The sequence below is a fragment of the Scyliorhinus canicula genome, chromosome 18, assembly GCF_902713615.1.
Source record: "Scyliorhinus canicula chromosome 18, sScyCan1.1, whole genome shotgun sequence".
Taxonomy (NCBI): Eukaryota; Metazoa; Chordata; class Chondrichthyes; order Carcharhiniformes; family Scyliorhinidae; genus Scyliorhinus; species Scyliorhinus canicula.
The window spans coordinates 78,458,399-78,479,100 of record NC_052163.1 but is presented as its reverse complement, the minus strand read 5'-3'; the positions used below and the strand labels follow the sequence as shown (position 1 = coordinate 78,479,100).

General features: G+C 56.2%; 2 protein-coding genes across 4 annotated transcripts in view; one reads left to right on the top strand and one right to left on the bottom strand.

The window, feature by feature from the left end:
- Positions 1 to 850: 850 nt before the first annotated feature.
- On the top strand, positions 851 to 11,779 carry LOC119953010 (zona pellucida sperm-binding protein 4-like). The gene is made up of 2 exons (XM_038776768.1): positions 851 to 1,222; positions 11,547 to 11,779. The coding sequence occupies exons 1-2, from the start codon at positions 889 to 891 to the stop codon at positions 11,762 to 11,764; spliced, it is 552 nt and encodes a 183-aa protein (XP_038632696.1). The 5' UTR covers positions 851 to 888; the 3' UTR covers positions 11,765 to 11,779.
- LOC119953007 overlaps positions 7,320 to 20,702 on the bottom strand; it is a 59,643-nt gene continuing 46,260 nt past the window's right edge. The window contains exons 1-3 of one of the 3 annotated variants that reach the window (XM_038776763.1): positions 9,855 to 10,138; positions 9,503 to 9,647; positions 7,320 to 8,888 (exon numbers count right to left, since the gene is read on the bottom strand). In XM_038776763.1, the coding sequence (XP_038632691.1) occupies positions 7,408 to 8,888; positions 9,503 to 9,647; positions 9,855 to 10,100 (1,872 nt within the window). In that variant the 5' untranslated portion in view covers positions 10,101 to 10,138 and the 3' untranslated portion in view covers positions 7,320 to 7,407. Of the gene's footprint in view, positions 8,889 to 9,502; positions 9,648 to 9,854; positions 10,139 to 20,702 lie in introns of those variants that run through there. The other 2 variants (XM_038776764.1, XM_038776765.1) reach the window with 2 other exon arrangements.

Below are 20,702 nucleotides of genomic sequence, written 5' to 3'. Positions count from 1 at the left end.
GCTGAATACAGGGTTAAAGGCAGGATTCTTGGAAGTGTGGAGGAACAGATGGATCTTGGGGTCCACGTACATAGATCCTCAAAGTTGCCACCCAGGTTGAGAGGGTTGTTAAGAAGGCATACGGTGTGTTGACTTTCATTAACAGGGGGATTGAGTTTAAGAGCCACGAGGTTTTCCTGCAGCTTTATAAAACCCTACTTAGACCACACTTGGAATATTGTGTACAGTTCTGGTCGCCTCATTATAGGAAGGATGTGGATGCTTTGGAGAGGGTACAGAGGAGATTTACCAGGATTCAGCCTGGACTGGAGGGCATGTCTTATGAAGAAAGGTTGAGGGAGCTGGGGCTTTTCTCACTGGAGCGAAGAAGGCAGAGAGGTGACTTGATAGAAGTGTACAAGGTGATGAGAGGCATGGATAGAGTGGATAGCCAGAGACTTTTCCCCAGGGTGGAAATGGCTGTCACAGGGGACATCATTTTCAGGTGATTGGAGGAAGGTATAGGGGAGATGTCAGAGGTAGGTTCTTTACAGAGTCGTGGGTGTGTGGAATGTACTGACAGCAGAGGTGGTGGAGTCATTAGGGACATTTAAGCGACTTTTGACAAGCACATGGACAGCAGTAAATTGAAGGGATGTAGGTTAGGTTAATCTTCGATTAAGATAAATGGTCGGCACATCGTGGGCTGAAGAGCCTGTACTGTTCTATGTTTCATGTTTAATGTACCCTGTACTACAGGGAGATGGTGATGACAGTATATAATTACCTACATCTTACTTTCCAATCCAGGTAAACTTTCTCTCCTGGAACAGAATTGAGTGTGCCAGTTTGTGAAAGTGCCATTTGGAGCAGGAATGGAGACAGGCTGACAGTTAGAGCTCATTAAAGATGCTGAATACATTCCCGAGAAACCCGTGGAAATGGGATTGGAGCATGTTCCCGGCTATAAAACGGGCTGGTGTTTGGGGAAGTCATTATCCTGATTCAGTAACCAGGGTGGGACGTTGGCTGGGTGTTTGTTCTCTTTGCCTCCTGGCCGGCTCCTTACTCTCAGCCCAGCCGCCACTCCTCGGGAATGATGTTTGTGTCCCAGAGCCAGGCTGGAGATTTGAGTGCGGTCACTCTGGGGTCAGCAGTACCGAGTGCAGCCGCCAGGGTTGCTGCTTTGACCCGCAGAGCTCCAGTCACCATCCCTGTTTCTACAATCTGAGAAAGAGTCCAGGTAACAAACCCTCTCCCCAGTCTAGGGGGGAGACTAGTGAAGAGAGAAAATCCAACTTGGCAAATCGGGAACTGATCCCGGGATTTGTCTCACTGTGTAATGGAGAATAGGAATGGAGGGAATTCCTCAACTGGAGTGAGTGAACTAACTGGGTTGTGGGGATGGGTTTAACTTTCCCAACGCCAGTAATTCCGCTATCATATTGAAGGCGGCTGAGGTTAGAGAATATCAGGAAGAGAGAAGCAAATGAGGTTAATTTGGACGAAATTTCTTTTGATTCACCCCTTACTAAAGGGTTGATGCCATCTAATTTTGAGTGTAGGTCAACTTAACTCCAGTCAATGCTACTCCGTGTTCTATGGGCCTCAAAACAGTGAGACCGAGTGACGAAATCTGCACGGAAATCCCAAGTGCAAGAACGGAGTGAGGAACTTAATGGGGTAATTAAATGTAAGAAAGGGTGTGGTAGTAACCACTGATTTATATATTAGGTGATTTGTGGTAAGGCCCCTGTACTACAGGTACGGGGTAGTTCCCTGCCTGCTGGCTCCGCCGAGTAGGCGGAGTATAAATATGTGTGCTCCCCGTACAGCAGCCATTTCGCCAGCTGTTGTAGGAGGCCACACATATTAGTATAATAAAGCCTCAGTTGCATTCAACTCTCGTCTTTGTGTAGTTGATCGTGCATCAATTTATTCCACTAAATTTTCAGAAGATGGACCTCCGCATCAAGCCGGATTGCCTGCAGCTGGATCCGCAATCAGGCAACGCCAAAAAAGGACTTTGAACATTGGCTAGCTTGTTTCAAAGCTTACATCAGGTCTGTACCAGACCCAATTCCGGAAGCTTAAAAGATTCAGATCCTCTACACGCGGCTGAGCTCCAACGTCTAGGACGCGCCAAACTACGACGAAGCCATGGCGCTACTGAAAGAAAACTACGCTCAGTGGACTAACACGCTTTATGCCAGACACATCCTCTCCACGCGCAGTCACACTCCCTGGTCAGTCAGTAGAAGACTTCTGGCGTGCTCTAATTCCCCAAGTCAGAGACTGTCAGGCCGTCACGGCCACGGAACACTCAAACTTGCTTATGAGGGACACTTTTGTTGCAGGGATAGGGTCAGATTGCATCCGCCAATGCCTTTTAGAAGGGGCCACGCTTGACCTCGTGGCAACCAAAAAGCTTGCGCTCTCGCTGATGGTCGCCTCATGCAACATCCAGGCCTACACCCCCAGCCGCACGGCCCACCCCTCCTGCGCATCGTTGACTCCGCAGACGCCGCCCCATCCATGACCCCACTCAGCCAACCCCACGCCTGTGCTGCGCGGCAGCCAACCAACCCCGGGGGCCCCAAATGTTACTTCGGTGAGCAGCCAAAACACCCCCACCAACGCTGCCCGGAGCGCCCTTTGCAAGGCCTGCGGGAATAAGGGGCACTTTGCGGCGGTGTGCCAGGCCCGTTTAGTCGCCACTATTGTTCCGACCCCCCCCCCCCCCGTACGGCCAGTGGGCGCCGCCATCTTCCGCTCCTCGGACCACGCACAGCCAGTGGGCGCTGCCATCTTCCCCTACTCGGACCCCGTGCGGCCCGTGGGTGCCGCCATCTTGTTCAACCCCACCACGTGCGGCCTGTGGTCGCTGCCATCTTGTCTTCCCCAGGAACATCAAGCGCCATCATCTTGTCTCCCCCACGGCACGTGCGGCCTGTGGGCGCCGCCATCTTACCAGGACCCATGCCACCCGGGCACCCCATCGTCTGCCACCATCGACGACCAGCTGCGTCTCGCCTCGGTCACGATTGACCAGTCTCGGCCACACAACCTAGCAACCGCCTCTACAAACGTGAAAATCGATGGGCACAAGATCTCCTGCCTGCTGGACTCCGGGAGCACCGAGAGCTTCATTCATCCCGATACGGTAAGGTGCTGCTCCCTCGCAGTACACCCCGCCAATCAGAGAATCTCCCTGGCCTCCGGGTCCCACTCCGTGGCGATCCTGGGGTACTGCATAGCCACTCTCACTGTCCAGGACATGCAGTTTACTGGCCTCCGCCTCTACGTCCTCCCCAACCTCTGCGTTGCCTGACTACTCGGCCTGGACTTCCAGTGCAACCTCCAGAGCCTAACATTGAAATTCGGCGGGCCCCTACCACCCCTTACTGTGTGCGGCCTCGCAACCCTAAAGGTCGACCCAACTTCCCTATTTGCAAACTTAACCCCAGATTGCAAACTCGTTGCCACCAGGAGCAGACGGTACAGCGCCCAGGACAGGACCTTCATCAGGTCCGAAGTCCAGAGACTGCTTCTGGAAGGCATCATCGAGGCCAGCAACAGCCCCTGGAGAGCCCAAGTGGTAGTGGTGAAAACTGGGGAGAAACACAGAGTGGTCGTGGACTACAGTCAGACCATCAATAGGTACATGCAGCTCGACGCGTACCCCCTCCCACGCATATCTGATATGGTTAATCAGATTGCACAGTACCGGGTCTTCTCAACTGTGGACATCTGCCTACCACCAGCTCCCATCCGTAAGGCGGACTGCCCATACACTGCCTTCGAGGCAGATGGCCGCCTTTACCACTTTCTCAGGGTTCCTTTCGGCGTCACCAACGGGAAATGGACTGAATGATCGACCGGTATGGGCTGCGGGCCACTTTCCCGTAACTTGACAATGTCACCATCTGCGGCCACGATCAGCAGGACCATGACACCAACCGTGCTAAATTTCTCCGCAGCGCCACTCTCCTCAACCTCACTTACAACAAGGAGAAGTGTGTGTTCAGCACGAAACGCTTAGCCATCCTCGGCTATGTGGTCCAGAACGGAGTTCTGGGACCCGATCCCGACTGCATGAGCGATCTCATGGAACTCCCCCTCCCCCAAGGCCCTCAAACGTTGCCTGGGGTTCTTTTCTTACTACGCCTAGTGGGTCCCAAATTATGCGGACAAGGCCCGCCCACACATCCAATCCACTCTTTTTCTCCTAACGGTCGAGGCTCACCAGGCCTTCGACCGTATTAAGGCCGACATCTCCAAGGCCGCGATGCACGCAGTTGACAAGACACTCCCCTTCCAAGTCGAGAGCGATGCATCAGACGTCGCTCTGGCCGCCACCCTCAACCAGGCAGGCAGTCCCGTGGCGTTCTTTTCACGAACCCTTCATGCCTCCGAAATTCAGCAATCCTCCGTCGAAAACAAGGCCCAAGCCATCGTTGAAGCTGTGCAACATTGGAGGCATTACCTGGCCGGCAGGAGATTCACTCCTCACTGATCAACACACAGCGGGGCAAGATCAAAAATGATAAGATCTTGAGGTGGAGGATCGAGCTCTCCACCTACAAATATGATATTTTGTATCACCTCGATAAGCTCGAGCCCCCCGATGCCCTATCCCGAGGTATATGTGCCAGCGCACAGGTGGACCAACTCCGGACTCTGCACGACAACCTTTGTCACCCGGGAGTCACACGTTTGTACCACTTCACCAAGGCCCGCAATCTGCCCTAATCTGTCGAGGAAGTCAGGGCAATCACCAGAGACTGCCAAGTCTGTGCGGAGTGCAAACCGCACTTCTACCAGCCAGACCATGCGCGCCTGGTGAAGGCCTCCCGCCCCTTTGAACGCCTCAGCGTGGACTTCAAAGGGCCCCTACCCTCCACCGACCGTAATACGTACTTCCTCAGTGTGGTCGATGAGTACTCCAGATTCCCCCTCGCCATCCCATGCCCTGAAATGACATCTGCCATCGTCATCAAAGCCCTCAACAACATCTTCGCTCTGTTCGGCTTCCCCGCCAATGTCCACAGCGTCAGTTCCTGCTCAACATGAGTATCGCCTCGAGCAGGACGACCAGCTATAACCCCCGGGGAAACGGGCAAGTGGAGAGGGAGAACGGGACGGTCTGGATGGCCGTCCAGCTGGCCCTACGGTCCAGATATCTCCCGGCCTCCCGCTGGCAGGAGGTACTCCCCGATGCACTGCACTCCATTCGGTTGCTCCTATGTATTGCGACTAACGACACACCCCAAAAACGTCTCTTTGTCTTCCCCAGGAAGTCCACCTCTGGGGTGTCGCTCCCGACTTGGCTCGCAGCTCCAGGATCCATACTCCTCCGTAAGCACGAATGACTCCACAAGGCAGAGCCATTGGTTGAAAGGGTACAGCTACTCCACGCCAACCCGCAGTACGCCTATGTAGCGTACCCCGACGGCCACCAAGATACCGCCTCCCTCAGGGACCTGGCACCAGCTGGTTCCACACACACGCAACCCTCCGACCCAGCGCCACCCTCCCCTTCCTTAGCGCACCCCACCGCAGCCCCGCCCCAGGACAATCCGTCCTACCCCTGCCCAAGCCCAAGGATGATTTCGACATGCTCCCGGAGTCACCGAGGACCAGACCGCCACCGGAATCGCCGCCGCCAGTGCGGCGCTCCCAACGGCAGATCAAGGCTCCGGACAGACTGAACTTGTAACCTGATCAGGACCCCATTTTTTCTCTGTAGTTAAAACATGTACTTGTATATAGTTCTCCACCACCCCCGTGGTGGGGGAGGGGGGAGGAGAAGGGAGGGGGGGGGGGGGGAGTGGGGATGGGAGGGAGGGAAGGAAGGGGGAGTGGGGAAAGGAGGGAGTGGGGAAGGGAGGCAGGAGGCGAAGAGGGAGTGGGGAAGGGAAAGAGGGGAGGAGTGGGGAAGGGAAAGGGGGGAGTGGGGATGGGAGAGGGGAGAGTGGGGAAGGGAAAGGGGGGATTGGGGAAGGAGAGAGGGGGAGTGGGGAAGGGAGGGAGTGGGGGGGGCGGGCGACGACAAGGCCAACGAGGATGGGTTGTGTCAGGGAGTACACGGAAGGGGGAAATGGGGTTGGGGACGGTTCATCCAAAGGGCCCTGGCTGCTGCGTGTCAAAGCACCCGACTAACAACCGTCCTTGCCTCTCCCTCCCCTTTCAAGTGCATGATGTTTTCGCAGCAGCTGTCGATGTTCGCCGCCGTGGCGGCAGCCATGCAGATGGCCGTCGCGTGCGAGGAAGGCGGCTCATGGAGGGTGTGGCAGAGGGAGTGGCAGCGGAGGGCCCCGTGCCAGGCGCTGCTGCTGCAGGCCACCATGCCCGACCAGTCCATGAGGAGGCGGAGGGTGCGAACCACCCCCACGGTGCCAGCCAGGAACAGGGCGACGCGGAGAGGTTCTTTGGCCTCCTCAAAATGAGGTTCAGGTGCCTGGACTGATCAGGTGGCGCCCTGCTATACAACCCCAACAGGGTCGGACGGATCGCCGTGGCACTGATTGCCGCACGGTTCATTCACGAGGGGGGAGAGGTTGTTCAGGGCACTGGCACCATTGACCACGTGCATTGGCACCACCTAGCACCCCCCTCACACACGTCCCGCACCAACGACCAACCCTCGGGCAGCACCGTCAGTGGGCACCTCTGCTTCCCTCCCTAACCACCCCACACTGCCACCCCCGCTTCCCCCCCCCACACCTTCACCCCCGCTTCCCCCCCACACCTTCACCCCCGCTTCCCCCCCCCACACCTTCACCCCCGCTTCCCCCCCACCTTCACCCCCGCTTCCCCCCCACACCTTCACCCCCGCTTCCCCCCACACCTCCACCCCGCTTCCCCCCCACACCTCCACCCCCGCTTCCCCCCCACACCTCCACCCCCGCTTTCCCCCCACACCTCCACCCCCGCTTTCCCCCCCACACCTTCACCCCCACATCTCCCCCCCCCGCTTACCCCCCACACCTCCACCCCCACTTCCCCCCCCCAACCCCACCCCCGCTTCCCCCAACCCCCGCTTTCCCCCCCAACCCCACCCCCGCTTTCCCCCCCACACCTCCAACCCCGCTTTCCCCCCCACACCTCCAACCCCGCTTCCCCCCCACACCTCCGCCCCCGCTTCCCCCCCACACCTCCACCCCCGCTTCCCCCCCAACCCTCCACCCCCACTTTCCCCCCCACACCTCCACCCCCACTTTCCCCTCACCCCCCACCCCTCCCCTTTCCCTCACCCAACCCCCCTTCCCTCACCCCCCCATCCAACCCCCCCACCCCGCCCCCAGCCAGGCTCTGGAAAAAGGACAGACGCATGGAGGTTTTGGAGTAGCAACATTTATCGTGACAATGCAACACACGTGCCCTAGTCCCTGTGACTAATCTGTTCCATACACCCGTGCCAAATTACTACATGTCTAACTTTTTGGCCTTACGGGCCCTATTACTATGTCTAGGTGTTCTCGCAGATGGTACAGCAGGAGTGGAGGCAGACTGCTGAGAGTCCTGCCCTTCGACTTGGCTTCCCGACGGCGCGCGCTTCCTGGGGCGGCACGGCCTCGATGGGCAAGCCTGCTCGGCGGGCATGCTGGATGGCGTGGTGACACCCTCCTTTGCCCGCTGCCCACCAGATGCACCAGGGACATGACGGGGGGAGTGCGAGTGCACAGATTCCTCCCTTTCTGTGGCTACAGGGACAGGCACCGGGACCTCCTCCTCCCTCGGGGAGCCAATTGGACCCCGGTTTTCTCTAAGGGACGGCGGTGCGTGGGGAGACATTCCCCGTTGCACCACTGACACCTGGCGCTGCCAGTCCTGGAGATCCGCTGTGGAATCGACTAGGGTCTGAACGTTGCCAGCTATGGAGCTGAGGGAGTGCGACATCCCTGTCAGGGACAGCGCAACCTCCCGCTGGGTTTGGGCGACGCCGTCCATCACATGGACAAGGCCGCCGATGTTCTCAGCAATGGCCTGCTGAGACCGGGTCAGAGCCCGGAGCACGGCGGTAATGTCCATGTGGCTCTGGAGCATGGCTGCCTGCGAGGGGGCAGTCCTGTCATGGGCCACGGATGACGCGTGCGCGCTAAGCCCTACGCCCTGAAGAACCTGACCCATGGCCGAAGCCGTTTTGCCCATTGCCTCCATCGCAGACGCCACCCGTGCGATGTCGGCCTGGGTTGCAGTCATGAGCGGCAACTCTCTCTGCTTGTGGACGCGGATGGACTCCTCCAGCTGCGTCTGCAGTTGCCGGAAGACAGCCGTCATCCCGTCGTCTGGTCCCTGGGGTGCCAATTGCATCGGGTCTGTGGGTGGGCGTGGGATGGCCAGAAAAGCGGGAGCCGTCTGGGCAGCAACTGGGTGCTGGGCCTGGCCTGCCCTCCGACCATCCAGGCCCTCGGCATCTCCTACCTCCACCTTCGGTACCAGTTCGACTGTGTGGTGCACACCAGAATGTGTACCAGATCCCTCGCCACTAACTTGCCCAACCGAGGTGAGCGTATCTGCGATGTTGGGGGGTGTGGCTGACAGCATTGCTGCGGCCGCTCGGTCGTTTTCTGTCCCCAGCTCTGTCTCCTGTGTGGAGCCGTGGCCCCCTGGATTTCGACCACAGCTGGTGCGAGGTTCCGTGCCCCCGTGCCTCGTCGTCTGTGCATCACTGTCCGGACTCGTTGCCCCCTCCCCATCCGTCACACTTTCATACGAGTCGGAATCGTTCGTCCTGACGTCTCGGTCTGTCGTCTGTGCGTCAGACCTCGGTGTGCTGGCCTCAGAGGGTGGCCCTCCTGCCCGTGGTCCTTCCCGTCTGTCCAGTTCGACACTGTGGCTGGAAGAGGTTGGTGCTTCATGTTCGCGTGGTGAACAGTCAGTCCCACGGCGGTGCTCGGATGGCCCTGGATAAAACATTAAGGCAGGTCTCGTTAGTCTTGCGTCATTGTTTGTGAGGGGTTGAGGGGGTGCGTAGTGAGGGTGTGGACTGTGGGGTGGTGCAGTGTCAGGCAGTGGGGTGTGAGGGTGTGGACTGTGGGGTGCTGCAGTGTCAGGTGGTGGGGTGTGAGGGTGTGGACTGTGGGGTGGTGCAGTGTCAGGCGGTGGGGTGTGAGGGTGTGGACTGAGGGGTGGTACAGTGTCAGGCAGTGGGGTGTGAGGGTGTGGACTGTGGGGTGCTGCAGTGTCAGGCGGTGGGGTGTGAGGGTGTGGACATGTGGGGTGGTGCAGTGTCAGGCAGTGGGGTGTGAGGGTGTGGACTGTGGGGTGCTGCAGTGTCAGGTGGTGGGGTGTGAGGGTGTGGACTGTGGGGTGGTGCAGTGTCAGGTGGTGGGGTGTGAGGGTGTGGACTGAGGGGTGGTACAGTGTCAGGCAGTGGGGTGTGAGGGTGTGGACTGTGGGGTGGTGCAGTGTCAGGCGGTGTTAGGGTGTGGACTGAGGGGTGGTGCAGTGTCAGGCGGTGGGGTGTGGGGGGAACAGAGATGCAATGGCAGGTTGCATGCATTTAGTGGATTCTCACCTCCGTTCAGGCACGTCACAACCTCTTGGTTGGCAGCTCCCACAGCAAGGTCCAGTGCCCTCTGCTCGTATTCGGTCAGGGGGTCCAGATAGCGTAATCCACCTCCGGTTCTTGCACGCACCCGGAAATTGTGCGCTGTCTTGCCCTGGGGGGGGGGGGGGGGGGGGGGAAGGAGATGGAACACAGGGTTAGACACATTGGCAGGAGGCACATATGAACATAACTTTATCACACTGAGGGGACACTCCGACCCACGCCATGGCACCTGCCCCCTTCCCCCCCCCCCCCCAGCATAGGCAATGGGGGAGGAGGGGGGGGGGGCATTGCACGGGGCGGGTCTCAGGGAACTTACCCTCGCTGCCCTCGTGAGATCGTGCAGCTTTGCCCTGCACTGTTCCCCCGTGCGGGGGATGTGCCCCATGCTGCGCATCACAGCGCTGAGTGCGACCCCCACCTCTCGCCATACACGCCTCACGATGCGTTGTGGGTACCGTTGCCCTCGGGGGTAGAGGATGTCCCTGCGCTCCTCCACTGCATCCAACAGTAAATCCAGGTCCCGATCCCTGAAGCGGGGTGCAGCGCGACGGATCGCCGCCATTTCGTCCCCCGGTGTTTCTGTGCGTCCCGCGCACTTCCTTTAACGTCAAAACGCGTCATCGTGGCGTCGCAGCGTCATCATGGCGGCGCCGCTCTAACGCTCCGCGTTCCTCGCGGCTCTGCCCTCCCCCGGACCCCTTCCACGGCCCCCAGACCCCTCTTCCCTGCCCCCCTCCCCCCCCCTCCCTCCCCCCCCCCCAGCCGTGTGATCGGCCTGACATCATCCTTCTGTCCCCAGATCAGGGGGAGGTGTTTGATTGCAATATGACACCCTTCAGGATTTAACAGCAGATAGATTTTTGAATTCAGGTCGGCAAGGATTTTGAAATATTATCAAGAGAAAAATAATGGGCATCAGGTTGGAGTTGACAGCTGACTTTTTTTGAAAGGCAAATTATACTGGACTTGAAATTGGAGGTTGATGAAGGGAATTTGGTGGATGTTGGATTGCTTGAGTGAAGTGCTGCAAGACTGGAAAATGGGGGTTAGGACTGCCCTGTAATGTCAGCAGAATGAGCAGACAGGGTTGATGAAATTTGCTAAAGTGAGGTGATAGTTGCGGGAGAGGTAGATTCTGACATTTAGTGATGTGGGTGGTGGAAGTGCATGTGCCTTAATCTTTGAAGATTGAGTCATAGTAATTGGCAAAGCCAATGAGATCTTGGGCTTCAATTGGGGCTGTTCCCCTTGGAGAAAAGAGGGCGTGTAATGTTGTTGGATGGCCTGATTGATTACAAGGACACTTGTTGTTAAGGTTACAAATTATTTTAACATTAACTGGGGGTATGTTTTATACAAGACAACATGAAAATCATACACATGCAAGCTCTCTTCTATTTCCCCCAGCCAGTTAACTTGTGAGACATCCAGTGGTCAGTTGGTGAATTGCAACACAACCATGATATCACTACAGGAGGTAGTTGAATTTCAGGTGGACACAATTAACAGTTGTGGAGAAGGTAGGCGAGAGCAAGCCCACTAGCTGGCAAGGACTAGGGATTCTGATTTAAGATCTTGGGGGCAAGGGACTGTAGAGATCTGGAACTCAGCCCACAAGGGTGATGGAAGCAGCAGATATCAATGATTTTAAAAGCTGGTAATGGCCTATGGTAGAACTATTTGTAGATTGGGTTGGTTGCATTACAATGGATAGTTTTAGAATATAAATGGAAGGTTTCTGAATCACCCAGTAATACATAGAGTTGGCAATCCTCTTGCCTGTCTTTGGGGCAGTTTAAATCAGCACAGCTCTACTCCAATGACTGACTTTCCTGTGTTTGTCAAAAACACATCCTTACTCACTCCAATCAAAACAAATCCTTACTCACTGCAATCAAAACAATGGTTGAGCTGCAAGAGGAAGATGAGCTGTTTGTGGCTTTGTCAGTGATATTTTGAGGTCCCTGACCAACAACAGGAGCAGTGAAATGATTTTCTCACTTTGCAGTGTGCACAGCTGATGGTCAGTTCCTCATCGTGATCTCCAGGAACCTGACCCGTCCTGCCCTCAACCTGTCATCTCTCTATGTGAAGGATGGACAAGAGGCTGAGTGCAAGCCTAAACTAACCACTGCCCAATTTGTGACTTTTCACTTTCCAATTACCTCCTGTGGCTCCAGCAAGCGGATGAGTATTGAAGGGTCAAAGCATTTTCCCACTAAATGAGTCAGCTTCTTATTAAAACAGCCTCATTGCAGGAGGAAGATGGATCCTTGATATGCCCCTTGGTGTCAGGGACCTGGGTTCAATTTCAACCCTGGTAACTATCTGTGTTTGCACAAGTTGTCAGTTAGGTGGATTGGCCATGCTAGTGTGCAAAGGTTAAGTGGGTGCTGTGGGGTTACACAGGACTGGGCCTCCAGTGCAGCACATGAACAGGCCCTTCAGCTCTCATGTGCTGATCAAGATGCACATCGACAAGATACACATCAAAACTATGTGAGATCTGCTCTGTTCTCATCCTAATCACATATTCAAAGATGCCCTTTCAGAGTAGTGGAATGGCCTACATCTACACTCTCAGGATTCAGTGTCATGTTATAACCTTCTATAACCTGCCTACTTACCACTGGCTGGGGACTAATGGCAATCCCACAATCCTTTAGGAGTATGAGCTTCCCCAATGAGGGGTGGCGGAGAAATCAATAACAGATTCCCTGCCTAAATAAAGCTGGTCAGTTTTGAACCAGCCAGAGGAGGAGAGTCTGCTGCTGCTGCTGCCAACATTGACTTTTCAACAGGCCATTCGAAAAGTATTGTCCCGAGAGAGCGCAGAATGGGGAGTGCAGGAGCTACAGGGAATTGAGGTGCATGCCTTGGGGCACAACCTCTTCCGTCCGAAAGCGTCCCCCCATACGCCTGCGGTACCTTGGGCAAGGCGACGTCCAGATCGACGCCAGTGGCCGTCGGATATTCCTCCCCGAAGGGTGCCTTCTCCAGAACCAATAGATGAGGAGCCATGTCCATGTCAGACTGGTTGGCGCCGACCCCATCGCGGACGCCGTTCCTGGGGGCGCCAGAGGCGCCGTCGTTCCGACAGAAACTGGGGCCAGCCCAGGGGCCGTACCTTCCATTTAGATTAACCTGCGGTGACTACTCCCGAGGACATGAAGACGGAGGATGACTGCCTGCAGCTGCATTGTCTGGCAGCTCCCCGTGTGGTCCCCATTAAAGTGACAGTACGGGTCAATTGTCATCCGCTTGAGATTGAGACCGGCGCAGCGGTCTCCATGATCGCTCAGAACACATTCGAATGCATCAAACAGGGTATACAGACCCTTAAATTAACCGACACACAGGCCAGGTTGGCCACATATACGGGGGAACCATTCAACATTGCAGGAACTACGATGACCCCTGTTGTTTATGGACGCCAGGAGGGGCGTTTCCTACTTATCGTGGTGCGCGGCCACGGGCCCAGCCTGTTGGGTCGGGTCTGGTTGCGCCATTTGCGGCTGCAGTGACAGCAAATCCTACAAACGGTTTCTGGAGGGTTGACTGAGGTGCTCGGACGGTACCCAGATGTATTCCAGCCCGGTTTGGGGAAAATAAAAGGGGCCGTAACCCGTATCCAAATCGAACCAGGAGCCACACCGTGCCCAGTGCCTTACGCCTTGCCCGAGAAGGTAGAAGGGGAGCTCACTCGTTTGGAGACTTTGGGTATTATCAGGCCCGTCCGTTTTACAATTGGGCAGCACCAATTGTACCTGTAATGAAGCCAGATGCCACAGTTCGCTTGTGCGGCGTCTATAAACTTACAGTGAATACAGCATCCCGGCTCGACCGATATCCAATGCCGTGCATAGAGGATCTCTACACGAAGCTTGCAGGCAACTCTCGTTTACAAAATTAGACATGAGTCACGCCTACCTACAGTTGGATCTGGATCCTACCTCCCGGCTATATGTAACGATTAATACACACTTGGGCCTGTATGAATATACACGGTTGCCCTTTGGGGTATCCTCTGCTTGCGCTATTCATCAGTGCGTCATGGAGGGCATTTTGAGAGGTTTACCGGGTGCCGCTGTCCATTTAGACAATGTTTTGATTACATGGACGTCGGAGCAGGAACACTTGGAAAATTTGAAGGGGGGGTTGCCCTTAGACGCTTTTCGGAGGCCGGAGTCCATTTATGTCGGACAAAGTACGTCTTTCAGGTGAAGGAAGTAGTCCACCTGGGTTATCGGGTGGACCACGAAGGTTTCCATCCCATCGCAGAGAAGGTACGCGCAGTTCAACAGACCCCCACCCCAACTGACACTTCGCGTCTTCGTTCTTTTCTCGGCCTCGTAAACTATTACAGGAAGTTCCTCTCCAATCTGGCAACTTTGCTGGCCCCGTTGCACCTTCTGCTGAAGAAGAATCACACCTGGGTTTGGGGTCAGCTGCAAGAAATCGCTTTCCGGCAGTTAAAACAATTGTCGTCATCTGGGTTACTAACCCACTATGATCCTGGAAAGTCTTTGCTCATCACATGTGATGCATCCCCATATGGTATTGGGGCCGTCCTGTCCCACAAGGTGGATAACGGGGCCGAGTGGCCGATGGCTTTCGCCTCCCGCACATTGACTGCAGCGGAAAAGAAATAAGTGCAAATCGAGAAGGAGGGCCTGGCGGTTGTCTTTGAGGTGAAACGCTTCCACCAGTACATGCATGGCTGCCACTTCACTATCGTGACTGATCATAAGCCCCTGCTGGGACTTTTCCGAGAGGATAAGCCAACTGTGCCCATTGCTTCCGCACGGATCCAGCTGCCGACGAGTATTCTCTGGAGCACAAACCAGGAACTCAGATAGCGAATGCCGACGCACTGAGCCGATTGCCTATATCGACCGGCCCCATGTCGACCCCCACGACTGGTGAAGTGATTGCAACTCATAACAGCCTCCCCGAACAGACGCCGGAATATGGCGACTAGGGGCTTTTCACAGTAACTTCATTTGAAGCCTACTCGTGATAATAAGCGATTTTCATTTTAATTTTTAATTTTCAACCCTAAATTTTATGGACATCTTGCCCGTCATGGCATCACAGATCCGTGAGTGGACCCAGACGGAGCCAGTCCTGTCAAAGGTTCGGCACATAGTCCTGTATGGTGGGCAGCATAGACAGCTCCCAGGCAATTTGCGGGCATTTTCCTCTAAGCTGTCAGAATTTAGCGTGGAACACTTATTCTCTTGTGGGGGACGCGGAAAAAGGGCAGGAGCTGATATTAAGAGACTTTCGCAATGGGCATCTGGGAGTGACCAAAATGAAAATGTTGGCCCGGAGTTTTGTCTGGTGGCCAGGCTTCGGCACCAACATTGAGAAGGTGGCCCAAAACTGTTCCATTTGCCAGGAGCATCAGATACTTCCGCTGGCCGCACCCACACATCACTGGGAATGGCCAGGGCAGCCTTGGGCACGTTTGGATGCGGATTTCGCCGGCCCTTTTCAAGGATCCATGTTCCTTCTATTAATCGATGCCCAGTCTAAATGATTAGAGGTGCATAAGATAGCAGGCACAACGTCCTGCGCAACAATCGAGAAGATGCGCTTGTCTTTCAGTAAGCATGGCCTCCCCGAGTGGCTGTTCACGGACAACGGCACTCTGTTCACAAGTGAGGAGTTTGCGCGGTTCATGAAGATGAACTGCATACGCCATATCCGCACCGCCCCATACCACCCGGCTTCAAATGGGTTGGCGGAGCACGCAGTGCAGACATTCAGATGAGGCCTAAAGAAGCAGTTTTCCGGGTCGATGGACACGAGACAGGCTCGTTTTTTGTTTTCATAGGACCACCCCACATGCGGTGACTGGGGTAGCTCCCGCGGAACTCCTAATGGGCCGGAGACTTCGCATCCGCCTTAGCATGGTTTTCCCGGACATTAGCGCAAAAGTACGCCGCACACAAGAACGGCAGGGACATGGTTTTTCTTTTTTTTTTAAATAATTTTTATTGAAAGAATTTTTTACATGAAGATATTTACCCCAACTAACTATAAAATATTACAAAATATTCCCTCTTAACAAATATCCCCCCCCCCCCGCCCGAACTCGCGCGCGCGTTGTCCCTCCCCCCTCCCCCAAAAACAAACAAAGCAACAATCAACATCAAACATGAACTGCGAGCAAATTTGCCCGCATTTCAACCGTAAATAACCCACCACAACCGTTGTTGCCACCCCCCCTCCCCCCCCCCCCCTCCCCTCCCCCCCCGGGTTGCTGCTGCTGCGACCTCTGTACCCTATCTCTGAGCCAAAAAGTCGAGGAAAGGCTGCCACCGCCTGAAGAACCCTTGTACCGACCCTCTCAGGGCGAATTTGACCCTTTCCAACTGAATAAAGCTTGCCATGTCATTAATCCAAGTTTCCACGCTTGGACGCCTCGCGTCCTTCCACTGTATTAGTATCCTTCTTCGAGCAACTAGGGACGCAAAGGCCAGTACTCCGGCCTCTCTCGCCTCCTGTACCCCCGGCTCCACCCCAACCCCAAAGATCGCAAGTCCCCATCCTGGTTTGACCCTGGATCCCACCACCCTCGACACCGTCCTTGCCACCCCCTTCCAGAACTCCTCCAGTGCCGGACATGCCCAAAACATATGGACATGGTTCGCTGGACTTCCCGAACACCTGACACATCTGTCCTCACCCCCAAAGAACCGACTCATCCTTGTCCCCGTCATATGGGCTCTATGTAGCACCTTAAATTGAATGAGGCTAAGCCTCGCACACGAGGAGGAAGAATTAACCCTCTCCAGACCCCCGAGAGCACCCTATCACTCGCCCCCCTACTGGGGAGCAAGGGAAACCCTTCCACCTGGCGTCTAGCAAATGTCTTCACCTGCAAATGTCTAAACATGTTTCCCGGGGGGAGCCCGAATTTCTCCTCCAGCTCTCTCAGGCTCGCAAACCTCCCATCTACAAACAGATCCTTCAGCTGCCTGATGCCCACCCTGTGCCAGCTCTGAAATCCCCCGTCCATGTTCCCCGGGATGAATCTATGGTTCCCTCTTAACGGTGCCTCCATCAGACCTCCCACTTCCCCCCCTGTGTCGCCTCCACTGCCCCCAGATCTTGAGGGTAGCCGCCACCACCGGGCTCGTGGTGTACCTCTTGGGAGGGAGCGGCCATGGCGCCGTTACTAGGGCCCCCAGGCTTATGTTGCCACAGGACGCCCTCTCCATTCGTTTCCAAGCTGCCCCCTCCCCTTCCATCATCCACTTGCGCACCATCGATACATTTGCCGCCCAGTAATACCCCGAAAGGTTGGGTAATGCCAGCCCTCCACTATCCCTACTCCGCTCCAAGAAGACCCTCCTCACCCTTGGGGTGCCGTGCGTCCACACGTAGCTCATGATGCTACTCGTCACCTTTTTGAAGAAGGTCCTAGGGAGGAAGATGGGCAAGCACTGAAATAAAAACAAAAACCTCGGGAGGACCGTCATTTTAACGGACTGCACTCTGCCCGCCAGCGACAGCGGCACCATGTCCCACCTTTTAAATTCCTCCTCCATCTGTTCCACCAGCCTGGAGAAGTTCAGCTTGTGGAGAGTCCCCCAGTTCCTTGCCACCTGCACCCCTAAATATCTAAAACTCTTTCCTGCTCTCTTAAACGGGAGTCTCCCGATTCCCTCTTCCTGGTCCCCTGGGTGTATCACAAATACCTCACTCTTGCCCAAGTTTAGCTTGTACCCCGAAAAGTCCCCAAATTCTGCTAGCAGTTCCATCACCTCCGGCATTCCCCCTTCTGGGTCTGCCACGTATAGCAGCAGGTCGTCCGCGTATAGCGATACCCGGTGCTCCTCCCCGCCCCTTGTCAGCCCTCTCCACCCCCCTGAGCCCCTCAGTGCCATCGCCAACGGTTCAATTGCCAGTGCGAAGAGCAGGGGGGACAAGGGGCACCCCTGTCTGGTCCCCCGGTGGAGCCCAAAATACTCCGATCTCCTACCATTCGTCACTACACTTGCCGTCGGGGCCGAATAGAGCAGCTTCACCCATTTAATAAATCCCTCCCCAAATCCAAACCGTTCCAGCGTCTCCCACAGGTACTTCCACTCCACCCTATCAAATGCTTTCTCCGCGTCCAATGCCACCACTATCTCCGCCTCACCCTCCACTGCCGGCATCATGATGACGTTTAGCAGTCTCCGCACGTTCGTATTAAGCTGCCGCCCTTTCACAAAACCCGTCTGGTCCTCGTGTATCACCCCTGGCACACAATCCTCTATCCTGGTAGCCAGGATCTTTGCCAGCAACTTGGCGTCCACATTCAGGAGCGAGATAGGCCTATATGACCCACACTGCACGGGGTCCTTGTCCCGCTTCAAGATCAGAGAGATCAGTGCCTGCGACATTGTCGGGGGCAGAGCCCCCCCCCTCCCATGCCTCGTTGAAGGCTCGTACCAGCACAGGGCCCACCAAATCCGCATATTTTTTGTAAAATTCCACCGGGAACCCGTCTGGCCCCGGCGCCTTCCCCGTCTGCATATGCCCAATCCCCTTGACTAGCTCCTCTAACCCTATCGGCGCCCCCAGCCCCTCTACCAGCTCCTCTTGGACCTTGGGGAACCTCAATTTGTTCAAGAAGCCCTCCATCCCCCCTCCCCTCGTCGGCGGCTCTGACCGATACAGCTCCTTATAGAAGTCTCTGAAGACCCCATTTACTTCTGGCCCCTTCTGCACTACGTTCCCACCCCTCTCCCTCACTCCCCCAATTTCTCTAGCCGCATCCCGCTTGCGGAGCTGATGCGCCAACATCCTACTCGCCTTCTCCCCATATTCATAAATCGCGCCCTGCGCCCTTCTCCACTGTGTCTCTGCCTTTCTAGTGGTCAACAGGTCAAACTTAGCCTGCAAACTGCGCCGTTCCCCCAACAGCCCCTCCTCTGGTGCCTCCGCATATCTCCTATCCACGTCCAAAAGCTCCCCCACCAGCCTCTCCCTCTCCTGTCTCTCCCTCCTTTCCCTATGTGCCCGTATGGAGATCGGCTCCCCCCGGATCACCGCCTTCAGGGCCTCCCAGACCATCCCCACCTGCACCTCCCCCGTGTCATTAGTGTCCAGATATCTTTCAATGCTCTTCCGGAACCTCTTACACACCTCCTCATCCGCCAGCAACCCCACATCCAGGCGCCACAGCGGACGCTGGTCTCGCGCCTCCCCCATTTCCAAATCTACCCAGTGTGGCGCATGGTCTGAGACCGCTATGGCCGAGTACTCCACTTCCCGTACTTTCGGGATCAGTCCCCTGCTCAATACAAAAAAGTCAATTCTAGAATAGACTCTGTGGACATGGGAGAAAAAGGAATACTCCCTCGCCCTCGGCCTCCCAAACCTCCAGGGATCTACCCCTCCCATCTGCTCCATAAACCCCTTTAACACTTCTGCCGCTGCCGGCCTCCTACTCGTCCTTGAACTCGATCTGTCCAGCACGGGGTCCAGCACTGTGTTGAAGTCCCCCCCCATGATCAGGCCCCCTGCCTCCAGGTCCGGAATGAGGCCCAGTAGGCGCCTCATGAAGCCAGCGTCGTCCCAATTCGGGGCATACACATTAACCATCACCACTTTCTCCCCCTGTAGCCTACCCTTCACCATGACATATCTACCCTCTTTATCCGCCACCACCTCCGCCGCCACGAACGACACCCTCTTCCCTACCAGGATCTCCACCCCCCGGTTCTTTGCGTCCAGTCCTGAGTGGAACACCTGTCCCACCCACCCCCTTCTCAGGCGGACCTGGTCCGCCACCTTCAAATGGGTCTCTTGTAGCATTGCTACATCCGCCTTCAGTCCCTTCAAATGCGAGATTACTCTCGTTCTCTTGACCGGCCCATTCAGCCCCCTCACATTCCAAGTGATCAGCCGGGTCAAAGGGCAGCCCGCCCCTCTCCCCTGCCGACTAGCCATATCCTGTCACCTGCTCGCCCCGAGTCAGCCCTCCCCTTCTGACCCGCTCCCCATGGCGATGGCGCCCTCCCCCCACCCCTCCGGTCCTCAACTTCTCCTCCCTGGCCTTTTCAGCAGCAACCCGGTAGCCCCCCCCTTCCCCCCTCCCCCTCCCCCCACCCCCCTCCCCCCCCAGGCTAGGACCCTTCCTAGCCGCGATGCACCCTCCATAGTACTTCCGTAAGTCAGCTGGTTTACGCTGACCCGGCTGCCCCTGCCACAATCCGACTCCTCCCGGCATGGGGGACATCCCCCCCTTACCACCCCTCCTTGACCCCGCTCCAGCGCGGGAAAGGGAGCCATTGCTGACCACGCCCCTTCCTCCCACCCTCCTCCCTCCTCTGCCCCGCGCGCGGGAAACCAGAGGAAAGCCCGCGCTTTCGCCCTGCCACTCCCCACCCCTCCATCTTCAGACCCCCGTCCCCGATCCCACACCGATAAAAAAAAACCCCCACAAGAAACACATACCCCCGGCACTCCCCCCCCACCCCGCCCCCCCAACATAACATTATAAATAACAGAAAAAAGAAAAAAACTGGTAGAGAGAAAAAAAGGGGTCCAAAAATACAGCCAAGTGAAAATCCAACCAAAAGAAAGCCACGTATCCAGCTTAAAGTACCAGAGCGGCAACGACCGCCAAGTATCCCCTGGTTCTAGTTCGAGTCCAGCTTTTCTTCCTGGACAAAGGCCCACGCCTCCTCCGGGGACTCGAAATAGTGGTGCTGGTCCTTATAGGTCACCCACAAGCGCGCTGGCTGCAGCATCCCGAATCTGATTCTCTTGGCATGCAGCACCGCCTTCGTCCGGTTGAACCGGGCCCGCCGCTTTGCCATCTCCGCACTCCAGTCCTGGTAGATCCTCACCGTCGAGTTCTCCCATTTGCTGCTCCTCTCTCTCTTGGCCCACCTCAGCACCCTCTCCCGGTCACTGAGTCGCTGGAACCGAACCAGCACCGCCCTCGGGGGTTTGTTTGCTCTTGGCTTCCTGGCCATTACTCTGTAGGCCTCCTCCAGTTCCAGGGGCGAAGGGACTGCCCCCATCAGTGAGCCCAGCATTTCTGCCACATACCTCGGGAGGTCCGACCCCTCCAGCCCTTCTGCCAGGCCCAGGATCCTCAGGTTTTTCCGCCTCATGCGGGTATCCATCTCCTCCAGTTGGTTTTGCCATTTCAGGT